General features: G+C 40.6%; 1 protein-coding gene across 7 annotated transcripts in view; it reads left to right on the top strand.

Moving 5' to 3' along the window:
• The window catches only part of KIAA0319 (KIAA0319 ortholog), a 56,442-nt gene that overhangs the window by 28,315 nt on the left and 9,338 nt on the right, over positions 1 to 18,789 (top strand). For all 7 annotated transcript variants that reach the window (XR_007906648.1, XR_007906649.1, XR_007906650.1 and 4 more), the window contains 12 exons: positions 1,384 to 1,567; positions 3,728 to 3,832; positions 4,499 to 4,596; positions 4,993 to 5,080; positions 5,628 to 5,720; positions 6,312 to 6,444; positions 8,236 to 8,464; positions 10,762 to 10,885; positions 13,495 to 13,627; positions 14,490 to 14,638; positions 16,573 to 16,724; positions 17,848 to 17,986. Coding sequence is in view for 4 of the 7 variants with exons in the window: in XM_051799491.1 (XP_051655451.1) it covers positions 1,384 to 1,567; positions 3,728 to 3,832; positions 4,499 to 4,596; positions 4,993 to 5,080; positions 5,628 to 5,720; positions 6,312 to 6,444; positions 8,236 to 8,464; positions 10,762 to 10,885; positions 13,495 to 13,627; positions 14,490 to 14,638; positions 16,573 to 16,724; positions 17,848 to 17,986 (1,627 nt within the window). In the remaining 3 variants the exon portion in view is untranslated. The remainder of the gene's footprint in view (positions 1 to 1,383; positions 1,568 to 3,727; positions 3,833 to 4,498; positions 4,597 to 4,992; positions 5,081 to 5,627; positions 5,721 to 6,311; positions 6,445 to 8,235; positions 8,465 to 10,761; positions 10,886 to 13,494; positions 13,628 to 14,489; positions 14,639 to 16,572; positions 16,725 to 17,847; positions 17,987 to 18,789) is intronic.

Raw genomic sequence — 18,789 nt, forward strand, 5'->3', positions numbered from 1 at the left:
TGGAGTTGCAGATGATTTCCATGTTCTCTATTTCCTCACAGGTTGGGAAACAACAGTCCCTGGCATTGTTTTCACATTCCTAGCTGAACAGGGAGCTTTTCCTCCTGTCCACAAGGCTGAACTGCTCTTATTTCCTGGGGAGGCAAACTGCAGAGTGAAAGTAGAACACCTGAAATACAAAGAGAAATGGAGTCCTGGGACTGTTCAACCTTGAACTGAGATGGTTCAGGGGCACCTTACAAATGTGTATAAATAACTATGACAGGTGTGAAGCAGATGGAGCTAGGCTCTTCTCAGCACTGTCCAGTGGAGACAATGGACACAAATTGAAATACAAAGGAATTACGTTTAAACATTAAAACCCATCTTTTTTCCTGTGAGGATGGTCAAACACAGGAACAGATTTTTCAAAGAGGTTGTGTATTCTCTGTGCTTGGAGATACTCATAACCTAACTGGACTTGGTCCTGAGCAGCCTGCTGTAGCTAACCCTGCTTTAAGGAAGGGGGTTAAACTAGGCTATCTAGAGGTCCCTTTCCACCTCAGCTATTTGTGATACAAGTGTACATTTTACCAACCTTCACAATCCTATTCTTCGGTAAATAGATTATGTGCAAATAATAGCACTATGTTATGTCTTCATGTGCCCCACACAGCCATAATTGGAAAAATGCTTTTCCCTAGTTGTGAGATCAGAAATAAGTCTCGAGTATATTAAGGAAAAACTGTTACCCCATTGAGGCTTATGTGTCATTGGGAGGCAAGGCTCACACAGTGCTGAGTTATTTGTGCCAAACTTGCTGTGTAATTTGCTGCAGTTCTGATTTCCTAACAAGGTGGAGCAGTGAGAACAGCACTACTGCTTGGTGACTGAAGGAGAGAGGTGTAGGGTGTTTTATTACTGGTGAGGAGATAAAAAGGCTGAGCAAGTTTGTTCTGAGCAGATGTAGTAAGAGGCAAGGATTCTGTTATGTTTGTGTGTGTGCAGCATGAAGACAATAATACCACTTGGACTTTCTGTCATTGACTTTTAAAGGTTTATGACTGTATTTAGACATGTCCTACTATTTTTTTTTTATTTCATTTTGAGAACTAATAGCCTTAGTTGTATTTCAGGTTACCTCATTACTATAGCCTACACCGTTCAGCATTTGAAACTTGGAAAATTATTAGCATTTCTTAAAAGATCGATTGGAAAAAACAAACAAACAAACAAAAAACCAGTCCTCATTCAAGAAATATTTTGTACAGGAATAAAATGTCCTAGTAATATAAATCACTAGGGTTATCCTATATGCTATTGAAAAACAGCATACTTCTAAATCTAGAAATGTGAAAAATGTCTCACTTATGACAACTCTTTCCTTATAATTCATTTTTTCAGGCTGCTACACCTTCCTCTTCTTCAGATAAATTGGATTTCTTCCCAGGCGTGTCAGAGAAAACCCAGACTCCCACAGTGTCCCCAGAGAACGTCACTGAAGGTGGGATCATGTTACTTCCCACTAATACCGTGCCATCTGAGCCCATGCAGCAGTTCACGCCACCTGCTACTGCTGCTAAAGCAGGTAATGTTTTGGCATAGCTGGAGATCTGAGGGGTACCTGCAGGTTGGACTGCGAGTGGGAGTGGCTTTACTGCTGTTAGGTTTCCACCCCGTTGTTAGTATGAGCTTGTTCTTTATCCAAATGGTACATAATCCCAATTTAAGCCTGTAGACCTGTGGTAACACTGCAAACCCCAGATCTTTAGCCAGTTACTTCTGTGGCAAAACTCTAACCAAGTCCATCATTAATGGGAAATTACAACTCAAGCAAATAAAGCAAAGTAAAAAGCAGAGATTAAGACCCTCGTTTTAATGGGTTAATTTGTATAGTTGGTGAGCAATACCTGAGACTTTCTGAAGTTTCAGAATAGTCTCTTCTAGCCATACAGTTATTTTTGTGTGACTTCAGAACATTGATCCCTCTCAGAAGCTCTCCAGTAGGCTTCCCACTATCTATAGTTGTCAGATAACATGCAGCAGCATAGGTGGGACCTGAGGAAGCTCAGCCCTTAGTAGAGGAGAAGCCTAGCCCTTAGCAGGGGAGAATATGGCCTCCTCATCCTGGGAAAAGAAAGTTTTGCTGCAGTTTCAGAACTGCAAGGAGGCTTATCACACTTCCAGCTGCAGAGCAAAAGTTTCTATTTTGAAAAGGATGTTTAAACACTACGTGCCCTGTAGCTGTGTTAAATTCTGTGTGTATGTTAGTGTCTCCTCTCTCCTGCTGAGTTTTCCCTGGGCACCCTGACAAAGGGTTAGAAGGGCCACAAGAGGCAGAAAAGCACAGATGTGTGTTTTTCTGCACTCCCGATGCACTGAGGGATATGGAGAGCTAAGCCCTTTGCTTCCTGGTAGAGCAAGTCTGGTTTGGGACATTCTTGGCACTCTCTGCCAAATTGCAAACTGCCAGGCAGGATAGCAGTAGAAGGTAACAGGAAAAGAGATCCCTCTCCAAGACAGTGGATCATCATTACCATTGACTATTGACTAGGCAGCTCCTCCTCCTCCTTCACAAGAGGAGATTGAAGAGGACTCAAAAAGGAGCTTGGAAGAAGAAGCTGAAGGGAAGGTTGTGATGAGTCTCACCATAGCTACTGCTTTATACAGGGATTGCCTCAAGTTTGTGTGTTCTCAGCCAATGACAGTGCCTCCTTCTCTCCTTTGGTCATCACCCTCTTCTAGCCATTTTATTCTCCTCTCATGTGGAGTTCCAAGTGCAAACTTCCACTCCACTGATGTCTAGGGCAACTCCCATGATCAGTTGTGGAGCCTTGGGTGCATTTAACTAGCAGTGACAGAAAGTGTGCTGCCAGGGTGGCCTCTTCACCTCATCCATTTTTAAGCTCATCAGCTGCCACTGCTGAGTAGCCTTTTGCTCATCTGTTCCAAGTTTGTAAGTTGGATGTTTATACACTCGTGAATGTTGCCTTTTGGAGAACCTCTGTTCTGTGGTTTCCCAATATTGAAAGGAAGACATTTAAAATGTCTATGGGAACTTTACTGAAGTTGTGCTTTAGTATGTTTCTGTTGGGGACTGTGTTTGTGTACTTAGGCATTTTTTGGAAGAGGAAAGAGTTTTCACAGATGAGAACTGGATAGCAAAGGGATTGAGTGTGCAGTTCATTTGCCCTGCTATACAAGTGGAGTTTTTAAAAGGGACACTGAGATGGACATTGGAGCATGACATACAAGTGCCACACAAACATAGAAGCAGTGCTTCTTGGTGAAAGAAAGTGTGATATTTAGTTCTAGTATGAGCTATGTTACTTTATTTAATGATATTTGTTCTAGTGCAAATAGCCTTTTTGTCTTCTCTGTGTATTTTTTAAATTCCTGCATTTCTATCCAGTTACTGATAAAAATATGTCATTCTTTATGTAGGGCAATGTTACCTGTGATGTACTGGAATAATCAGAATACTTTTCTCTAAAACAGAAGTAGGGAAAATGACACTTCCTAGATGGGAAAGAAGAAAAACTTTGGTTTGGTGGAAGATGAGGGAACCACAGTTATGAGTATAATAGATTATTATTTTACTATGTATGAGGAATTTTTTTAATTATTCTTGCTTGTTCCCTATAGAGTGTTTGTCAAATTTTAATTAATCCATTGGAAATAATATTTGAAGATACTAAATTTATATCAATTCCATCTGTTATAACATAGTGTACTTGTTCTGTCTTAGATACAGTAAAAGAACTTATTGTGTCTGCTGGAGATAACATACAAGTGACGCTACCCAAAAATGAGGTTGAACTGAATGCCTTTGCCGTCCCACCACCATCTACAGGTGAGTTGAATAGCCTGGGTATACAAGGAGATGCACACACTACCAACCTGTAAATGCAGACAAGTTCTGAGTTATGTGAACATCTACTCCTTAGGATAAAACAATTTTCCTCATTTGCTACTACTACCTCTTTTGTGGCTCCAACTGCAGAGAGGATTTTCTCCTTTGGATTTTAAGGATGAATTTTTTTAAGTGACTTTTATTTTCAGAACCTAAACTCATTAGCAAGAGGGTTCAATAAAAAGCCTGTAGTTTCTGCTAAAAGATGATGTGGCCCAGTTTATAGCATCTTGCTGTAAAATGGGAGGGAAGTGGGGAAAGTAAGTTTTGAATGCAACATTTACCTTAAAACTGCCAGCTTTTGAATTACAGCAGCAATTAATACATATTTCATAGGCAGCTGTGTAAAACACGTTTACTTCATGTGAAGCTCGTTTTTGTGAAGAAGATTATTTGTGAAGTCCATTACATCCTTGCTGCTTTACCAAGTTGCAAGACACTGGATATTCAACATGGATTCATACTGCTTCATTTTGAAGGCTTAAAGAGCAGCAGTCATGATTTCCTACTTTAGCATTTCATCTGATGGATGGTGAACTTGATTTCTTTTGTTTTCTTATCTTGAAGGCAGAACTGATTACTCTTACACTGTGTTGTTGCTCTTAGAAACAGCTTACACCTATGAGTGGAGCCTTATCAGCCACCCTGCTGACTACGGTGGTGAAATGGAGCACAGGCACAACCAGACTTTGAAGCTCTCTCATGTAAGTGAGCTGTAAGCTCAGGCTCGTTGTATCTGTGTGGTCCTTTCACAGAATTGTAACCTGTGGGGAAAGGCACCTTGATTCAAGGAGTTCAAATGACCTCGAGTCATCTGGAATGTCTTCACCCGTGTGTGTCACCAAATATATGCAAGATTAGAAGTGTCTTTTTTAGAGTGCTCTAATAATTTTCTAAATAGAGAAAAAATTCCTAAGTGTTTGGTTTATATTCCCCACTTCCAGGCAGTGACTAGTGGTCTTTTGTGTATGTGTTTATAAAAGTAGCTTGAAGATTCAGATATCCAGATTTTTCTCTGTTTACAATATGATTGTCAGATTTATGCATACTGCTTTTGGATAATTCAATATGTAACCCAATTTGTTTTGTGTTTGTCTCAGTTATCAGTGGGACTTTACGCCTTCAAAGTGACAGTTTCTGGTGTAAATGCCTTTGGTGAAGGTTTTGTAAATGTCACAGTCAAACCAGGTAAGTCAGTTGGCTGAAATAATTAATTTTTTCAACACAGGTAGATGTACAGCATGCTTATCTCCTCATACATATCTGTTACTGTTTGTCAAGGACATCTGGCAGTCCAGTCATGCTGACATGTTTCGTGTCTTGATGTCTATAAAGGGTTCTAAGGAAGTAGAGCTAAGGAGCTTGCTCACTGTGTTTAAGTGCTTTCTGGTCTTTCACCCTCCTCAGGCAAAGCCTGAGATAGCATCATGTCACCTTTTATGATTCCTTCTCCAGTACAGCAATTAGGCACTGATCTGGCTCTATCTACAAATTACAGTGCATGGGTCTGATCTGAATTATACCAGTTAGAAGCAGCTGCAGTGGAAGACTGCTGTGTCAGCACACTGCTATTCAGTAACCTTTTCTCTCCCTTGTCCAAAAAGGACAGCAGATGCTGCTGCAAAGCTGTCTGATCTGGATTTAATCACTGGGGACTATTGATCTGTAGACTTAACATTAGTTTTGCCTGGGCTCTCACTCATTTTTTTTTTTCTTCCCCCCGTCTTTCTCACAGCCCTCAGAGTTAACCAGCCGCCTGTCGCTGTTGCTTCCCCCAAAGTGCAAGAAGTTTCTTTGCCTACAACTTCCACCTTCATCGATGGCAGTCGTACGTACTGGACCCTCCTGTGTTTATATCCTGTATTTTTAATATACAGTTATGACATTACTGTTTGTCAGTTATAAGTGGAATTGCTTCTTCTCACTCTTCTCAGAAGTTCCCTGATAATTCATTATTTATTTTGGAGATTTGGGTCCAGTTATAAATTATTTTAATAAATTTAAAAAATTATGAAATGCAACCTTCCACTTGGAGATTGAGGTGCAATGTGTCAGGGGCTACTGCATCCAAACAGCAGCTGCTCTTACAGCTTCTTCTGTGCCAGTACAGCTGGGGCCTTGGTAGAGAGCTGTCACATAGGGTGTGATAGATGTTGTAATTATATTCATAGTTACTGAGAGTAGACAAGTTGGAATGTGCAGTCTGAGACTGAATTTTTTTTTTTATCCATGTGTATGAAAAATTGTTTCAAAAAATTATACCAAAGGTAACTTGGAATCTGTGGTTTATGAAGCCTTTTCAAATGTACTTGAAGAGACAGGTGTAGAAAACCAGTAAGAGATGAGTGCATGAAAGACTTTAGCATTCATTTCAGCAATTGCTACAAGAAACTGATATGTTTTTCTTTAATGAATGTAGAAAGTATAGATGATATGAAGATAGTGAGTTACCACTGGGAAGAAATTAAAGGTCCCTTGCGAGAGCAGAAGGCATCTGCTGACACACCTGTCTTGCACTTGTCTAACCTTGTTCCTGGAAACTACACTTTCAGGTACCTGCACAGATGCTTTCCTTTGGGGCTTTAATTATTTCTGTGATGTCAACTAAATGTTTGTTTCCCTTTGTGCTCACATCTACCTCCTCAAACAGAAAACTTCATTTTTCTTCTGCATGCTGTTACCCTTCATTTTGCACAGAGGAGAGACTTAGGGAGCAGTTTTATTAAAAAGTGCTTGGCAGTGGTTTTGTGATACCAGCATAGTGATACTTTTTAGCACAAAGTTATGTAAATTAAATACCTTCCACTTTCAGCAATAACAACTGTGACAAAACTCTTTTTATTACTTTTTTCCCCAGCTTAGAAGATAGCTAGTGCCCTGAGATGAAATTATGCAGTCAGGGTGTCAAAGTCATCCCCTGAAGGGTGGTGGCAGACAGAATAATATTGGCAGACTGATCCTCACAAGACATTGTTATGTGCTGATTTTACTGAGACTCATTCTATTCTTCATAAAAGCCTTTGCTCTGCTACTGGTTTCCTCTATTTATGCACTGCTGAAGCTGGGTTTTGTCCAGACAATGGAAGCAATGTTTGTGGTTTGGGGTGCTTAATGAAAATCAAAGTCCTTTTTCTGAACTTTTTAACTTAAAGCCTAGTCTTCACAGAGGCAGGCAGACTTCCCACTTACCCAGCTTGTGTTCTTTGGCTACCAGTCAATATATTGTATATCAGTGAGGCATCAGCAGAATGTCGAAGCCATCATACGTATACATTAAATGTGGTGGTTTGCATAAGCTTCACCAAAAGCTTCTACTTTCATTCTGTGTTCTTTACTGGAATTATTCCATATTGTACAGTAGCAGAAATTAGTGTGAATTTTTTTCCATATTAAAAAAGAGCTTTCTTGCAAGTAATACTTTTAAGTGTGTTCCAAACCTAAGAAATTAAGAAATTAATTGTTATATCTCTGCACCCTTGAAGGGAGGCTGACTAGAGCAGTATGTTCTAGTTGACAAGAAATTAGCTGGTCAATAAAATCCAGCTCTCTTGATATGCATGGATGTGCACCCATTGCAAAAAGTTTGAGTTCCCTAATGACAGAACTAATGAGCACTAGTTTTGTTCCCACCCAGGTTCCCTTCCATGTGGTCAGCTGTCTGCAGTTTTCACAACAGAGGAGGATTAGTCAGTTACCGCACTGTGGAGGGCAGGTTTCATCCCCTTCAAGTGTCGGCAACAGTCTCATTTTAAGATGATTTGGTTTTGTGTTTCTGAGAGGCAGTAATGTCTGTATTTTTTTAAACCCTGTACTTTTTTAGTTTTGTGACTTGACACTGATATTAAGCTCTATTAAAGTTAGTAATAGTGTGCCACGAAGAAATAAGAAGTTAGGATCTACTGCTGTGCTGTAAGTATAGCTTTTGAAAATCCAAAGCAGTTCTAGTTATAGATGTTGACAGGGACTCTTTCACTATGGCTGATGAATGAAATCCCTGGTTTTTACTGAGTACATTTTTAAATTGCAGTGAAGTACATTGCAGTGAAATCTGTTTGAAATTGGTGAAGCTGCCATTGACTGCAGGCAGAGGGTTTCATCTGGGATCCAGAATAGCTAGGCTTTTTTTTTTTTTTCCCCAAATGTCGAAAGCTTTGTTTGTAAACAGTTTTCTGAATTTCTTTCCTATCTTAGTTGAGGAATGACTATGTCTGAAGGAGAAGTTTGTATCATCTAATCAGTGTCTCTGGTTTATGTAGTGTTTGAAAAACTACCAGAAAAAATAAGTCTTTGAATTTAGATCTTGGCAGAAGTCCATCTTAACAGATACTGATTTTCTATTATAGACTCACAGTGATTGATTCAGATGGAGCAGCCAACTCCACCATTGCTTTTCTGACTGTCAACAAACCAGTGGATTACCCACCTATTGCTAATGCAGGACCTAATCAGGCAGTCACCTTGCCCCAGAACTTCATCACGCTAAATGGAAACCAAAGCAGTGACGACCATGAAATTGTCAGCTATGAGTGGTCCCTCAGTCCCAAAAGCAAAGGCAAGGTTGTAGCAATGCAGGTATGTCAATTTCTCCTTGCATAGGATTAGAAAGCTCTTTTATCTTTGCCTCTGACATGAGCAAACACATACCTGAGTAACTGCTCAGAAGCACTGAAATATCTAGAATGACGTTACTCTTTTTTTTGTTGTTGTTGTCCTCTTAGATGTATTCAGCTCTTATTTTAGATACTACTTTTAATTCCTGATCATAATTGTTTTCATTCTGTAGGTCCAACCAAACACTGTTATTTGTTCCCTGGTGGTTTGAAAATACATGAAGTTCACATTGTCTGTTCTTGAACCTGCTTCACAGGTTCCCATCTTCTGAGGTGCTGGGCATACTGAAAACTGGTTAGGAGAGAATGTGGGGGTAGTCAGAGTTTTCTTGCAATGATTTCTCCTGGAGAGAGTAGAACTCAAATGGAAACCTGATCTTCTGAATTGACATGAAAGATGACAAGACCTTTTGGCAGTGTTATGTAACCATGCTCTGTGATGGGTTTTTATGCTCACTAAAACTTGGATTTCCATTGAGGATTTATGGAATTTATTCCCTTATTTTTGTGGCTGGGGTTTTTCTGGTTTTTTTTTTTTTTTTTGGTCTGGTTTGTTGTGGGTTTTTTTAATCTGAGAAAAGCTAATAAATTTTTTAATGGACTTGCACTCAGTAAGTTGGAGATTCTTACAGCTCTGTAGACAGTTGAGATAATTAATATAATGCAATGAAGCCAACTGAAACTGAGAAACCATTTTTTATGAGAGACATGATTTCTGCTATGTTGGCAAATGCTTTAGGCCTTCAGAACTGGGAAGAGATTACTTTTTAGATCTGTTTAGAAAAGGAATAATATTGATGCAAGCCTATACTGTAGAGACAATTACAGAATTAAGGAAGGACTTGCAGCATTATGGCTTATTTCTGTTCATTCACCAAGAAAAAAAACTTTCCTAAAGCATCTATGGAAGCTGAACTTACAGTTTTTGAGAGCTGTTCAACCTTAAAACGACCTTCCTGAAAGAAGGGAATGACTGCTTCAGATATCCAGTGGATTCATTGGGTATTTAATGTGGAAATGCAAGTGCATGTTACAGTTTCTTTTCAACAGACTAGTAATCTTTTTCATGTGCCTAAAGCTGAGGATCATAGAGTCGTAGAATGGTTTGGGTTGGAAGGGACCTTGAAGATCATCTAGTTCCAAACTTGCTGCCATGGACAGGGATACCTTCCACTAGATCAGGTTGCTCAAAGCCCCATCCAACCTGGCCTTGAACACTTCCCAGGGATGGGACATCCACAGCTTCTCTGGGCAACCTGTTCCAGTGCTTCACCACACTGAGTAAATAATTTCTTCAAATATCTAAGCTAAACCTGCCTTCTTTCAGTTTGAAGCCATTCCCTCTTGTCCTGTCACTATCTGCCTATATAAAAAGTCCCTCTCACTCCTTTTTTTAAACCCCCTTTAAGTACTGGAAGGTGCTATAAGGTCTCTTCTCCAGGCTGAACAACCCCAACTCTTCCAGCCTGTTTTCATAGGAGAGGTGCTCCAGCCCCCTGATCTATCTTCATGGCTCTTCTCTGGACCTGTTCCAGAGGATGCTGGTCTCTGATGTGGTGTCCATTGTTAAAATGCTGATTAGTTAATCAAGTCCCTTAGTTCTCATTATCATCTTTGTCCAAAAAACCCCCCAAATGTAATTGCATTGTGATTTGTTATTCCCCATGTGAGAGATGCCACGAATGTTCATTTTATTAGAAAAAAGACCTATAGCTGGGCCCAGTCATTTTATGAGCTTATATAGATATCAGCTAATACTTCTCAAAGAGTAAACTCAGGACAGATTTATCTTGTTTGATATGTTTTTTTCCTCATAAGCCTGTCTTTCTGGGTTCAATTCTGATTTTGCGTTTAACAGTCTTTATAAATATTAACAGATGTCATGATGTTTGTTTTCAAAATATCCCTAAGGAAATGTAATGAGCTATAGGAATTTTCATCAGTGTTTAATTTCCTGATTGAGAATTATTGTTGTTCAGAAATAATGCAATAATTATACCAGCAGGAGAAAGTAGGATTTATTGTCTGTAGTTATTTCTCTGGGTTTGGTAGGGACAGTTGCAATCATGAACACATTACATCCATCTGTGCACCAAATTTTAAGCCTCCTCTTTGTCTGCAAGGTGCTCAAAGTGTTGCTCAAACACCGTATTTATGAATTAAAACATTTTTTTCCCTCACATTTGCTCTGTAAGACCTTTCATTATCCATGAACACTCCTGTTTTATCTCATGCTCTGTCTTCACAAATGCTGTGAAGGGAGTGCGGACGCCGTACCTCCAGTTATCTGCAATGCAGGAAGGAGATTACACGTTTCAGCTGACTGTCACAGACTCTGCGAGGCAGCGGTCCACGGCTGAGGTCACACTCATCGTGCAGCCTGGTAAGTCACCTGCAGGCACCTCTGGGGTGGGCCAGCCCAATGCCTTAGCACTATTTTCCAGCGCCTTATGTCCCCACACTGCAGGGATGTCTGCTATCCCTGCATCAAGGACTCTTCCACCTCTGTTTTCTGTCAAAGCAGACAGTTAAAACAAGTGCAGAATTATAAAAGTCCAGGTGGTGATCCTGAGGGCTCACACCAGCCTGACTGTGTAAGGCTACCTGCACAGAGATCTGTTTAAATGCTTCTAAAAGCTAAGTTGTAGGTCTTCAGTTTAATGTCCTACGAAATCTGTTTTGAAAGCTGTTGTGGAGGTTTGACCTCAAAAATATCCAATTTCCAAGCTCCCCCACAATTTGCCTCAATGCGAGAGAGAGAAGGTTTCAGAGAGGCACAACTCAGCATGGGGAAATTATATCAAAATTTATTACTAACACAATAAATATTATAGAAACTAAAAAGCAAATAAATACACAGTACTAATACAATCTCTACCACCCCTGGGGGTCCTCCCACATCAGTTTAGAAGAAAAACCTTCAGGGCAATAGCTAAAGTCTCTCTCATTGGGGTATTGGAGAAGGGGTCTTTTGCACCCCACCAGCTCCTCGGCTTCTGCTGAGGTCTCTTCCTGGACTGCAAAGGAACATTTGCTTTACCAGGTCTTCATCACGAGGTCCAGGGAATCAGCTTTGAGTCCTTTCTCCCTGGTTCGTGAAAGTTTCTCCCAGAGAGTAAGATGTTCACTCTTTCCTCTCCAGGTTGCAGGGTTTCTGGGTCTTGCTCAGTTTTTTATACCCCAAATAGTTTTCACTGAAAGTCCTTACCCAGAAAAAGCCTGCTTGGTTTGGCTTCTCGCTGTTCCAGCTGCTGCATCAGCTCAGCTTCCACATGTCACAGGGAGGCATTCCTCCCTCCCGCATTCCTCCTCTGGTTTTCGGCTGCCCCCACCCAAACTTCTTGTAGAGCCTCCTCCGAGCCCCTCAGCCTGTCTCTCATTGCTTCAGTCTCAGCTCAAGGTCACTACCTCCCCCGTCATTATGGGGAGGGAGAAGGTAGCAGCGAGACTGCGTCAGTCTCTCTCCTCTGCCTGGAATTTTTCCATCTCTGTATGATCGCAGCTGCTTCTCTGGCTCCAAACCACCCCTCGGCCCATCTCCGGCTCAGCTCTAATGCCTCACCTGCCTGCTGGGGTCTGGAGGGCTAGCTCCAACCCCCTGGCTGGCCTCTCAAGTCCACGCCACCACCTCTCCTGGGCAGTGGGGGAAAAGCCCCCTAGCCTTTGGCCACAGCACCTGGTTCAGTTTCAATACTGTCCTGGGCTCCCCACAGCCCGGCCGGGGGAGGGAGAGGGCCTGACCCCCTGCGAGGGGCCCGCAGGCCTCTCTCCTCTCACCTCATGGCTCTGAATCTCTCTCACACTGCCAAGAACTTCCTCCGGCTGTTGTAATATCGTAATTTCACAGGGGCGAAAAACAGCTCCGATTGGTCCCACATCAGAAACTCACCTGGGACCAACCACTTCCAGCCCCCCTCCCCAGGGGGAGGCTCAAACCACCGCAACTGTTCAGAGTATCGATCAGTGCTTTGCTCAGTTTTCTTATTGTTGTGCAGTTCTTGTGCAAAAGTCCTTGTGTGATTTGAATTCTCACCAGAATTACATTGTGTTTTCTAAGGAAAAGTGTCAAGCAAGGAGTTTTCAAAAGCTGTATCTTTCAAATGCTTGTTTAGTTTTGGGAGCCAAGAGATGAATGAGCCCAAATGGTCCAGGCCTCATGAAATTTATTTTTTTTTAATACCTTTTCTTTTTGTAACATGTTTACCTACTACATCCAAAGTGTTCTTTTCTGCCAATGTGAAGGTTTCACATTCCACCACGGGGCAATGTTTTATCTTCCTGTTGTTGCTTAATAAATATCTTTTTTGTAGATGATCCCTTCTGGCACAGCTTTACAGTGGGCATTTACTGCAGAAATCAAGAACGTAAATTGGAAGTACAGTGTGTGGTGGTGCCTTTAAGACCTGCTATAGTGTGGAAGCTAGAAAGATGCTATTGCTGAAGTCAGGCCTAAGGGCAGATAAATACCCAGGAAAGTGGCAGCATTGCCAGTTTTACCATGCCACAAAAACAGAGGCTGAAAACAGAATAACAGGTTACACGTTTTTGCACTAAATCCTCAAAGGGTCTGAACTGGCATTAAGTTGGTGGTGTCGTGCTGACCTTGAGCAGCAGAAAACACAGGTCAGTATCTTCTTTGAGGGCAGAGAACCAAGTGAGAGGTTTTGAAAGAAATGGAGCAGTAGGACCACGAGAATGCCCCACCACTCCTGTTATGTAGCATTTCATATAATGCATTGAGCATGCAGCAAAATTTTTGGGAGTGTGACTGTGCCTGCAGTGCAAAGGGGAAGTATTTGCTGTGGTATTTGGCTTGTTGCAGAGCTGATCTCTCCTACCTGCTGGCTCGTGTGTGTTATACTTGTGATTTGTGCCTTTAGAGCCAATATATCAATTCTTTAATAAAATATTCTGTGTAAAATCTTCCCTCTGATTGGAAAGGCTTGCCAGTGACTACATAGCAAATGTCATACACTAAATATTATTTTGCAGAAAATAACAGTCCTCCAGTAGCAGTGGCTGGCCCTGACAAAGAATTGACCTTCCCAGTAGAAAGTGCTACACTGGATGGAAGCAAAAGCCAAGATGACCAAGGCATTGTCTTCTATCATTGGGAAAATATCAGGTATCTAGAGATTTTACTAATCTCCAATAAAATAGAGAACAAAGTGAAAGTGTTTAGAGTCTCTTGTGCAATTGTGTTGGGTGATGCACTGTTTGGGAATTGCTTTCAGGACCTTCCCACTTGGGTGGTAATAGGGTAAGAAATAGTAATTTTAAGTTCAACTTGAAAAGCTTAGGCAAGCTCTGTGTATGTTTTGCATTGTGTCATTTTGAGGCCTACTTTTATAAAATTAAGAAAAAATGACAGGAATTTCTGTGTCTCCTGTTTAAAAAGAAAGTAGCAGGCTTGGGTACCCTCCTGTAATATACGAAGTTTTCCCATTAGTGCTTAGATGAACAAGAGTTTCTCAGTTTCTTGTTTATTGAATAATAAAGTAAATTGACAGTCACTTTATCCTGAACTTTCAGTAATGATTGACTAAAGCAGTCTTGAGTGATGATTGAAAATGTTCTACAAAAGTTTGTATGTTTATGTGCAAATCTAACCGATCCTTAATAAAAGGACAAGCTATTAGCTCATGCAAGCATCATACCTCATACAGGAAGAGGTCTGCTGGCAGCCAGTACATATTGTGAGTGGCTCTTAGAGCAATATCATCTGCATGCTCCCATGGAATAGTATAGTGGTGAGATTGAACTTTTGGGGTGCATTTTCTACTCTTTTTATAACTGGGTATGTGGTGCTTGCGTGCTTTGAATGCCTCAAAAAAATGCATTTATGCATTCTCTGAACTAAACTAGTGTCTCATGTAGTTCTTTAGCCATCAGTGCTATAAAATAAAAGCAAATGGCATGAGCAGTGCTGCTGAACAAATGGTTTGGCTGGCTATGCAGGATTATTTTTCTGACATGTTTTGTTTCAGTGGACCAAGCTCTGTACAGATGGAAAATGATGACAAAGCGATAGCAACTGTGACTGGTCTTCAAGTTGGTACCTATCGCTTCAGGCTGACTGTGAAAGACCAACAGGGCTTAAGCAGTGCATCTGTGCTGTCTATAACTGTGAAGGAAGGTAAGCCTCGAAGGCAGGGAAGCCTTGTTGCTGTGTCTTAGGATATGGTGGGCAGCTTGCCAGGTAATGCAATTGCTGACAGAATGTAAAGGAAATCAGAACAGAAAGTTATAATATATTTGTTGTCGTATTTCAAGGGTGTTCAGTAAGACTTGTCTGCTGTTCTGTAATACAGTAGTATTGTAAGTGACTGGCAGAATTAATTTTGTTTGCTGCAAGATATTTTAAAGTTCAATATATGCAAAATTATTTGTAATAAAAATGTTCCAAATTAATATTGTTGACAGTGCTATGTTTACATCACTAAGAAGGTACATTTTTATTTTATTTTTGAAGTTAAGCTTTGAGCAGAAAAGCAGTTTTACTGTGGATTTTCAGTAACCTCCAAGAAGCGACATCTCAGTGAACCTATCTCCACTTAAAAATTTAGTATTAAGAGACCTGTTTTTTTGGTTTGTTTTTTTGTTGGTTTTTTTTGGTTTGTTTTTTGTTTCTTGTTTTTTTTTAGAGAGGAAAACAGCTGCTGTGGTGTGGGGTTTCGGTGATTTGGGGTCTTTGTTTGTTTTGTGTTTTTTTTCCCAACATGCATGCGGTGGAAGAGGCTTTAGGATAATGATAGAATCATAGACTATTTTGGGTTGGAGGGGACCATAAAGATCATCTAGTCCCAACCACCTTGCTGTGGGCTGAGATACCTTCCATGAGACCAGGTTGCTCAAAGCCCTGTTCAGCCTGGCCTTGAACACTTCCAGGGTTGTGCTCACTTCAGCAGTAGCCCCGGATATGGTTGGCTTTCTTGGCTGCAAGTGGACATTGCTGGATCATTTTGAACTTCTTGTCAGCCAACACCCCCAAGTCTTTCTCCTCAGAGCTGCTCTCAGTCCATTCTCTGCCCAACTTGCACTTGAGCTTGGGATTGCCCTGACCTTTGTGCCTCTTCAAGAAGAAGCTGGACTTTGTTTTACCCATATGGATCATTGCTTGAACCATTTCAGAGTTTCAGTTAGGTGTTTAATTAGAAATACGTGGCAACAGCTCTACCCAAATGTGTTTTATGGTCTCATTTGTGGTGTGAAGTGTAGCCACAGTATGTTTTGTCTACAGTCACAGGTTCAGTATTAAAAAGACTTAGTTTTCCAATAACCAAGTTTAGTCAACTGCTTTTATTTGAAAGAGACAAATCCCTTGTATCACAGAAAACTCTCTGCTGTTCTAAAGAATAGAGTTATAGCCAAGGCCCTTGAGATGTGCCCCATATTGAATTATTTATCTCCAACTAATTATGTCCAGTGAGGTATTTCACTCAGCCCCACAGGTTGCTGGATCTCTCTCTTATCAGTTGTGTTCTAAAGAAAAGTCAGTGATGTCTGGTTTCTGGAAAGAGAGCATGTTTCTGTTTCTCTGGCTTTTTTTTTTGCCATGTGCCCAATGTGAGCCTTAATCTCACTGCTAGTGGTAAGCAGTGAGAACTAGATTTACCCTTAAATTTCCTGATTGCCTAAATACAGGCATTATGAAGATATAAGTTCTTACACAAGCTTCTACTGGGTAATAAGTGATTCTCCAGATGGAAATTTCCCAGCATGGTGACCTCATGCTGGGCCTTGTTTCTAAGTAGGTAGAAAATTTTTTTGTTTGACTGAGAAGATCTGGTGCTTAAGTTATTGTGAGACTCTAAATAGAATATCCCACAATTCTTTTTGAAAAAGATCTTTCTCCTCATGGTGCAACTCTGCTTTTGTTAGACTGTAATAATTCTGAAGCCAAATTTTGTATACCCACTCATCCTTTCCCTGTAGCTTTAACATGAGGTTGTGTTGTTATTGTCTGTAATTATCAGGTGAAGAATTGGAATGTGGGTGTATTGGCAATGACAGGTCACATTTCTCATGTTTTGAAAGCAAATCCTTATCCTCCACTATTTTTGTGGCTAGAAAACAACAGTCCACCTCGGGCGCACGCTGGTGGGAAACATGTTCTCGTGCTTCCAAATAACTCTGTTACCTTGGATGGCTCAAGATCTGCTGATGACCAGGGGATTGTGTCATATTTGTGGATTCGGGACGGTCAAAGCCCAGCAGCTGGGGTGAGTTTTCTGAGGGTTGTAATGAGTCAAATTCTGCTTTTGTTATTCATGTAATGTCATTGCAGCCAGGAGAGCAGGTGTGACTCATAAGCTGCTGTGATGTATAGAGTTCTGGTTTGTCTCCCCTGCTCTCTCTAATGCTGTAGTTCAAGGGGGTTGTGATATTTTCAGTACAGCTAGAGAATATGATAGCTAAGGAAGAGCACTGCAGCAATGTGGACTTAGGTGGGAAAGACTTGAGACAGAAGAATAAAGCTGTGTCTCAGAGTAATTGCTGATAGTATCAAGTTAATGTGTTAGAGAGAAAAATCATCTGAAATCCAACTGTTCCAGAGGAGTAAGGATCTGAGAGAACAAGAAGTACTGATAAAGACTAAGGGATCATGTCTGATACCAGATGAGGTAAAACTTGCAGTTTAAGATAAAAATGGTATTTGATGCTAGATGTGTAGATACCTTGCTTGGCAGACCATGGTGAGTAGCCTGGGTCATTAGGGCAGAGGAGTCTGCTCTCTGAGAGAGGCAGAAAGCAGAAATACCTCATGATAAACTGAAATTTATATATCCTACTAAACCTGGGATAACTTGTTTTCCCTATCTCACAAAGTGTTGTGGACAGTTCTTTGCACTCAGGAAGATACTGAAAAATCAGCAAGTGCTGAGAGAGGAGAAATAGCAAAATCCAAACAAAGCTTCTAGAGGCAATTCACATGAGTGTGTAAGAATTGAAGAGGCTTAGCTTAAATACAGCTGGCAGAGTTGATAGTTGAAAATACATGAACTCGGAGGAAAGGAAATTAAGAGTTAAGAAAGCAGAACTAAGGATAGTGGTATAAAACAGAGAAATAATAATGTAACTGTCTCGAATTTTCAAGCAAATGAGTTCTTCAGATTGTCAGCTGTTCTTTCTGGGGTATTTTTAATGAAAATATCCATACTGTGCAGACATCCTCATTAACTTTCACTTCCAAACTGTCCTTACTCTGCTATAGACTATGGGTAGGTCACATTTGTCCCGAAAGTCAAAGCAAGAACTCACACTGTCGTTCCGGATAGCCGACTTGATAGTCAAACCTGCAGCTTTCCCTGAGGGTGTAATTATTCCAGTACCTTTTTTCTGCAGGATGTGATCCATGGCTCGGACCACGAGGCAGTACTGCAGCTAACTAATCTGGTGGAAGGAACCTATACTTTCCACTTGAAAGTGACGGATGCTAAAGGAGACTCAGATGTTGATTCAGCAACTGTTGAAGTGCGGCCTGGTATGAGAATTAAAAGGTCATCGATACGTTGTGAATACCACATCTTTGTTCTCCTTTTCACTTATTTATTTAGATGTTGACAAGATTCTCTCAAAGCAAACAGGTCTTTCTCTTCCTACCTTATTGTTCTCTGAATAGGCCTGAGTGTGTTAGAAGTTGGCATGTCAGGATTCTTAACTGCTACAGTCACCTTAGTGGGAGCATCAATAAATGAAAATTATACTTTCTAGTTAATATTTTCATTAGGCTTTTATTCCTCTTCATTCATTGTAGGTTTTTGTTTCTTTTTTTCTGACTGTAATCTGTTTGGCCAGTAGAAAGAGATGGGAGCTAAACATTAAGTCTAGGTACAAATACTGCAGATGTGTGTTTGATGATTGAAAGTGTGGCTTTATGTCTGTTTTTCTTCTTTCCTCCTGAAGGAAAAAAGCAATCCTCAGAGAATGTTAGGGAGACGTAAACTGTCTTTTCATGGTTTGATATTGCTTGTTTTATAGACTTGTTTTCAAATGCAGGATGAATAGCTATATGATGGAAGTTGAAGCTTCAGTTTTCTTGCTTGTCTGACTCCTGGGCAGTGATTTTCTGTTCCTCACTTTATTGTTGAATGTAGTCATAATAATTGGGTCATGATTCTCACTGGATAACTGTGAAGTTTCTCTTCTTTACAAGGCACTCTAGAAGTCCAAGTACTATTTAACAGAACCCTCAGTTTGTAAGGGTAAACATATCTGATATTTCTCAAATTTGCCATTCTCAGACATACAAGTTCATCTTTGGCTCTCTTTTCCTGAGTGATAACC

Source organism: Manacus candei, unplaced genomic scaffold (genome assembly GCF_025592945.1).
Source record: "Manacus candei isolate 608988 ecotype Guabito, Panama unplaced genomic scaffold, ASM2559294v1 h1tg000049l, whole genome shotgun sequence".
Classification (NCBI taxonomy): domain Eukaryota; kingdom Metazoa; phylum Chordata; class Aves; order Passeriformes; family Pipridae; genus Manacus; species Manacus candei.